Raw genomic sequence first — 6,000 nt, 5'->3', positions numbered from 1 at the left:
GTCTCATTGATTCATTGGTATATAAAAAAAAGGGAAAAGATGCAATTACTTCTGTTTACTTTTATAACCTTTCAAGTCCTGAAGGCCTGGTCTCTCTGTGTTTTAGAAAGAGGAGCTCCAAGATTTGTTGCCCTATATTGGATATAGTTTGGCATTTGGATTTGCCGTGCATTGGAGGCCACAAGATTTATTGCTGATCAATCTGTAGCGGCTGGATGCATTTTTAAGCCCAGCTCATGGCTATTTAGCTATAACATGAAATTCCCCAACAAAAGAAAGGTGGCCTATCTCAGGCACTTGCTAATCAGGTTGGTTAAACCTCCAAGCAGCCAAACCAAGAATGAAATGGACATTTCATTCTCTGAGGGCCACACGCATGTGCACACACGCCGACACACACACACACACTGGCACACACACATCACCGACACACACACACACCTCATTGCCTTAAAGAAATTGGGCACTTGAGTTATATGACTGAAGATGTTTTCATAGATGTTATTAGAACACATAATCCTGGGTATTCAAAGAACCAAAGTTAAAACAGAATTTCTCAAGTCTAAGGTGATGTTTTAAGTTCACAGTCTGGTGACACAGAGAGTCTGTACCAGCTCCTCATTTATCAAAGTGAGCAGTGTTTACCGAACCACAATGATCAAAGAAAAACAGAGTCGATATAGAAAAGGTATCTGGACACTGCCGCTTGCATCCTATTCTTTTCCTACTTCATCCGCGTTCCAGGAATGCCATATAGCAGGTTGCCTGAGCAACCCTTTCCAAGATACCCCTTGCTGAAATCATTTTATTAAAAAAAAATAAATATAAAGACTGGGTCTTGGGTCCTCTTCCCTGGCCATCCCACACACAGGCATCATCTTGTAAACACACTGCTTTCCAACAAGCAGTTTATGTTGGCAATTTGTCAAGAATGCAGCTTGCAGAGAAGACTTAGGTGGATGCCGCTGTCAAACCTGAACACCTCGTCCATGCATTTGTATAACCTGTGCTCGTAGAGTCTGAATGCTGCTCAGGATTTGTTTCTGGTGTTCAACACATGTAATCCCCAGGCTCATTACATCCCTGTGGAAGAAAATCACACAGAATTTAGTGCTTGCAGTCTGCTGCTATTCATTCCCATTACCGTCACTAAGAATGGGGGCTGTGCTGGTGATTGAATGAAAAGCACAGCTAAGTATAATAATCATACTGACATAATCAGCTTGTACAAGTTCCCATTTCGAGTGGCACTTCATCCATTAAATTACCTGCCACGGCTTTTTATTGAAATCTCTCACAATTGACCAAAACTGAAAAGATCAGAATAGACTCACATCAGATCCTGAAAGGCTGCTGTTTACAGGCCGCTCCTTGGGTGACGGCTTCAATTGAGATGGATGAAGCGACCGAGGCATTGAAGTTGGGGGGCTGATATGTTTCATCAAGGTCTGACAGGTTTGGATGAGAAGAATGACCCAAGTGATCACATACACCTTTTGTGCTCTTACACCAAGCTTGTATTGCAATTCCCTTATTTTTTTTCACAAATTCTGTTTCTTTTTAAAAAAAATATTTCCTCTCCAGTTTTTCCCTTTTTCTGAAGGTTCTGGCTATGGTAGCTTATCACAGACCTTTGGATGCTATGCCCTTGTGACCATTTTCCATGTGCAAGCCTAGATGGTAAGTACTGGTAGGTCGTCGACTGTGAGGGGCATCACCTCGAGCCCAATCCTGTCACCTGATGCCAACACACATCCACTTTGAGACAGGGGTACACGTTTAGCAATAAGGGCAATGAACCCTGGATATTTTTTTCCCCATTTTCCAAAAATGAGGGGCGTGGATACCATCTGTAAAACTACCAAACAACTAACTTGACACCCAACTTACTACCATCCGGTTTGTAAAGGTCAGTAGTAACTGAGGAGTCCATTTTGTAACTAAGCCACTAGAGGGAAATTTGCATATTTATAAAAACGTAAGGGCTTTAAAATGCGGTTTCACAGTTTAATTGGGCTGATTCGATGACATCCATGTGTGAATGATGGTGAGAAGGCCAGTGAGGGTTGCGGGGCAAAGGGCACAACACAGAGAGAATGAACCGTTATTTCCTTCAATGTATTTGGTGTGTGAAATTCAGGCCAGTGCTTGGAGTGGCAATGCAGCCTGATCTACTCAAGCTACTTGAGAGGTAAAATTGGGAATGCAAGTGCAGATAGACCTTTTTAGGCTGTGCCTTGGTGTCATGAAAGTATGATAATTTTCGTAATGTTTTTCTGGGCCAGGATATTGCCCTCATCGGGCAGGCTCGGGCGGAAGCGGTCGGGAAGCCGACCACCACCCGTGATTGGGGCCTGACTGTGATTTCAGGCTGGTGGGTCAATTAAGGCCTGCCCAGCATGAAACACGTGCCGCAGCGCTCAGCGCTGCCCGTGTGGAGAGGGAGGGCAGCGAGCGGGGAACTTTGCGCATGCGCACGCAGGAAAAGCTCCCTGAGCTGCCTCAAGGAGCTGAAGATATAGAAAATCAAATATAAAGACTTTAAAAATGCTACAAAACATGCCCCTCTCATGTGACTCTGTCACATGAGCAGGGACATGTTATGAATGAAAAGTTAAAATTTTTATTTTATTTTTAATTGCTGTTGGAAAACCTCATCCCACCCGTGGGTAAGGTTAACTAAAAAATGCCCCACTTGGCCTTTTCGCCTGTCCGCCTACCATAAGGTTGGGCGGGCTGCAAAAAATTACATTTAATTGGTACTTTAATGGCCTCAGTAGGCCTGTTAATTGTCGGCTGGCACACTGCCAACTCCTGCACGTGCCTGCCGACTGAAATATCGCACGAGTGGGTGATGATGTCGGCTTGCCTGACGTCATCGCGCGTCACTTTACGCTCGTTCGGATCGAGCGCATGCCCGCCTGGCGAGGTAACAATTCTGGCCCTGGTTTATTGTAAAGTATGTTAATGGGGGCTGTGTTTTTCTGCCTGCGTGTGATTGAATTACATTTTGTAGCCAAGCTGACTGCAAGTTGAAGTTATCAAAAGAAGTAAGGTGGAGAAGTGTTTTTAATATGCTAATGAGTAAACATGGTTGGGGTCTTAGCATGCAAGGTGTAAAGGGAATTTGCATTATTAGATAGATGAAGGGGGGCTTTGAATTTCAAAGACGTTAATGAGAATACTAACAACACAAAAAGATTATATTATGAGGAAGATTGAAGTTCCAAAGACATATGGGCCTGAATGTTTAGGTCGGTGGGTGGACGCGATCAGCGGGCCTGGGATAAGCTGGGGAATGGACCACGATTTCATGTTGGCTGGCCAATTAATGGCCAGCCAGCGGGAAACATGCGCTGAGAAGCTCAGCACTGCCAAGATGGGGGCGGGAAGAGCACGGACGCTGACCTCAACGCGGGCACAGGCAAGTGCTGACAGGAAGCTCCCTGAAGGCAGGGAGCTGCCTCAGGGAGCTGATGACCTCAAAAGCATTAAATAAAGAATTCAAAACTAGGAAAAAAATGTGCAAGCACCATCATCAGTCACCTGAACATGTAGATGGTAAAAATGCTGTCCATAGGTTTTTATTTTTCTTTGATTTAATAACGGAGGCTTCATCCCACCATGAATGAGGTTTCATGAAAAATGCAAAGACCGCCTGGCCGATTCGCCCATCTGCCAACCGTAAGGTTGGACAGACCACGAAAAATCAGAGACAGTTGCGCCTTTAATTACCTTAATTGGCCTCTTAATTGTCGGCAGGTGTGCTTCCGACTTTTGCATGTGTCCACTGACCGAAATATTGCGCAAGTGCAGGATAACGTCGGGACCCTTGCCCAACATCATCTCGCATGATTCTGCGCCCGATCGGGTCAGGCGCGCGCCCGCCCGCCAAGCTAAAAATTCTGCCCATTGAAACAATGGAATTTACATATTAAAAAGGGAGAAACATATATAAAGGAGAATGAGGCTATGTGTCAGGAGAAGATCTAACAGAAGGGTGTGAAGCCTCCAGTATTTGTGCATTAAGCCTGCTGTCTACAGAAGCCGAAGCTGGAGAAAGCTGCTTTGAATTTCACTGTCCAGGGTATTGTGTTAATTTGCTGGACCTGTTTAAAATCTGAAATATCTATTTTCGGGCCGTTGCCTTAAATGGGGTGTAGCTGTGATCCAGGTTAATTAGGGGTTTTAGGAGTTATCATTGTAGTGATTTGTAGGTCTAAGTATGTGCTTGAAATCTTTTCTTTTGTTAATAAATATTTTAATTTAGTTTTTCAGAAATCTCTAACGTCTTGGTGGACTTTTTACTTCACAATTCAGTGCACGCACATCGAAATAAATACAAATTGCAAAACCGTTGTGATAGCAGGATCACGTTTCCCTCGTGGATTTGATCCGTTTGGCACACATCACCAGCCATGTCATAACACTTGGCCAAATGCCACCAGCGTCATCTTGAAAACGCAGTGCGGTTGAATGGTCACTGGGGCTTTCCCAAGCATGCACTATAATGGAATCAGTGGAAGATCTACGGAAACTCTGGGGAAACTGCTATTCAACATAATACTGCACTTGGTGCCAACTCCCTGTGTGCCAAGCAGCAGGAAATTGACCAGTAAATTCAAATTAGTGTGAGGGAGAGAGTGAAGTATTTCTGGCTGAACATTTTGGGTTAGAATTAGAGCACAGAGACGACATTGCTCTCTACACTCATTTTCCTGGTAAAGGGGGAAGGTGTGGGTTCATGGTTTTAGAGGAGTAAATTCCAGAGGAAGTGCTTCTGTTTTATCAGTGTGCAATGGCAATGCTTGTGGCTCCCCTTTGTTTGGTGTCCTGCAGTCATATTTGGTGGGGATGTTTGAACCATCAGAGTCTGGCCTGCGTTGAGTGCAGCATCATTAATGCTCAGTGGGGAAGGCAGGTGGGAGACATGTGCACATGGAGAATTATAGGTGCACCTAGTATTTTAAACCACGTGTCCCTCAATCTGTCATCAGGGACATTCAACTGTTGCTGCATTTTCAGTGCGGGAGTTCTCCAACTTCTACTTTTTAATATTTGGTTTTTAAAAGGAACATTGGGGTAACCAAAACTAGAGGCAATACGTATGAGATGGTCACTAATAAAAATGACAGAGAATTTAGGAAAATAGCCTTTGCCCAGAGAGTGGTGAGAGTACGGAACTTGTTACCACACGGAGTAGTTGAGGTGAATAACTGCATCTAAGTTGAAGCCAAATAAACACACAAGGGAGAAATAAATAGGCGGATATGCTGACAGGGTGAAATAAAGAAGGGTGGAAGGAGATGCACCAGCATAGGCCATTTGAACTGAATGGCCTGTTTGTGCACTACAGACTCAGTGTAAAAAGATTGTTTGATTCTCTGTCAAGGTCTTTTGGTCATTTTGTAGAACAGTAGTATTGCTGAGAAAAGAGACATGTCAAAGATTTTCATCTTGCACTCATCAGGACACTTTGCAAGAATAAGGGGAAAACAACAGTTTATGCCGTATGTGAACAGAGTGCTGATTGGTAGGTAAGCGGACTCTGGTTGTGGCGTTTCCATGGAGAATGCTACATATATGGTGACTGACAATTAACTGCCAAGCATTGTTTGAAATTTAAACCAGGCAGCTTGACCCTGATTGGTCAAGGCATTGCCCTGAGGAATGGGTCAGTGAATGACTGTCACTTATTTTGTTTAGGCGCAAAATTTGTGCATGTCCTTTTTGTCTGCAAAAAACAGGGCCTTGTTTATTTATATATGCAGCTTCCATTACACGTAAATGTGCCACACTATGAGCCTGACAGACAATCTTAAATTGGTTGTCAGTGTAATTCTTAATGCATTGAGGATTATTTAGCAAATGTTGTCCAACCGCAGAATCACATCTAATTTTGGACACCGTTTTGAGTTTTGCAAGCACAGGCTGGTTAGGTACATACATACACACAAACATAGGAATTAGGAGCAAAAGTAGGCCAATCAGTCCCTCGAG

The 6,000-nt window shown here is 43.8% G+C and overlaps 1 protein-coding gene across 1 annotated transcript in view; it reads right to left on the bottom strand.

Annotated features, from left to right (window-relative positions):
* Positions 1-487: 487 nt before the first annotated feature.
* epha10 (EPH receptor A10) overlaps positions 488-6,000 on the bottom strand; it is a 603,193-nt gene continuing 597,680 nt past the window's right edge. Inside the window, exon 17 of the mRNA XM_078566952.1 lies at positions 488-1,083. Coding sequence (XP_078423078.1) covers positions 969-1,083 — 115 coding nt within the window. The 3' untranslated portion in view covers positions 488-968. The remainder of the gene's footprint in view (positions 1,084-6,000) is intronic.

The sequence above is a fragment of the Cetorhinus maximus genome, chromosome 21, assembly GCF_964194155.1.
Source record: "Cetorhinus maximus chromosome 21, sCetMax3.hap1.1, whole genome shotgun sequence".
Lineage (NCBI taxonomy): Eukaryota > Metazoa > Chordata > Chondrichthyes > Lamniformes > Cetorhinidae > Cetorhinus > Cetorhinus maximus.
The sequence above is the reverse complement of the archived record's forward strand: the minus strand, read 5'-3'. Positions and strand labels throughout refer to the sequence as shown.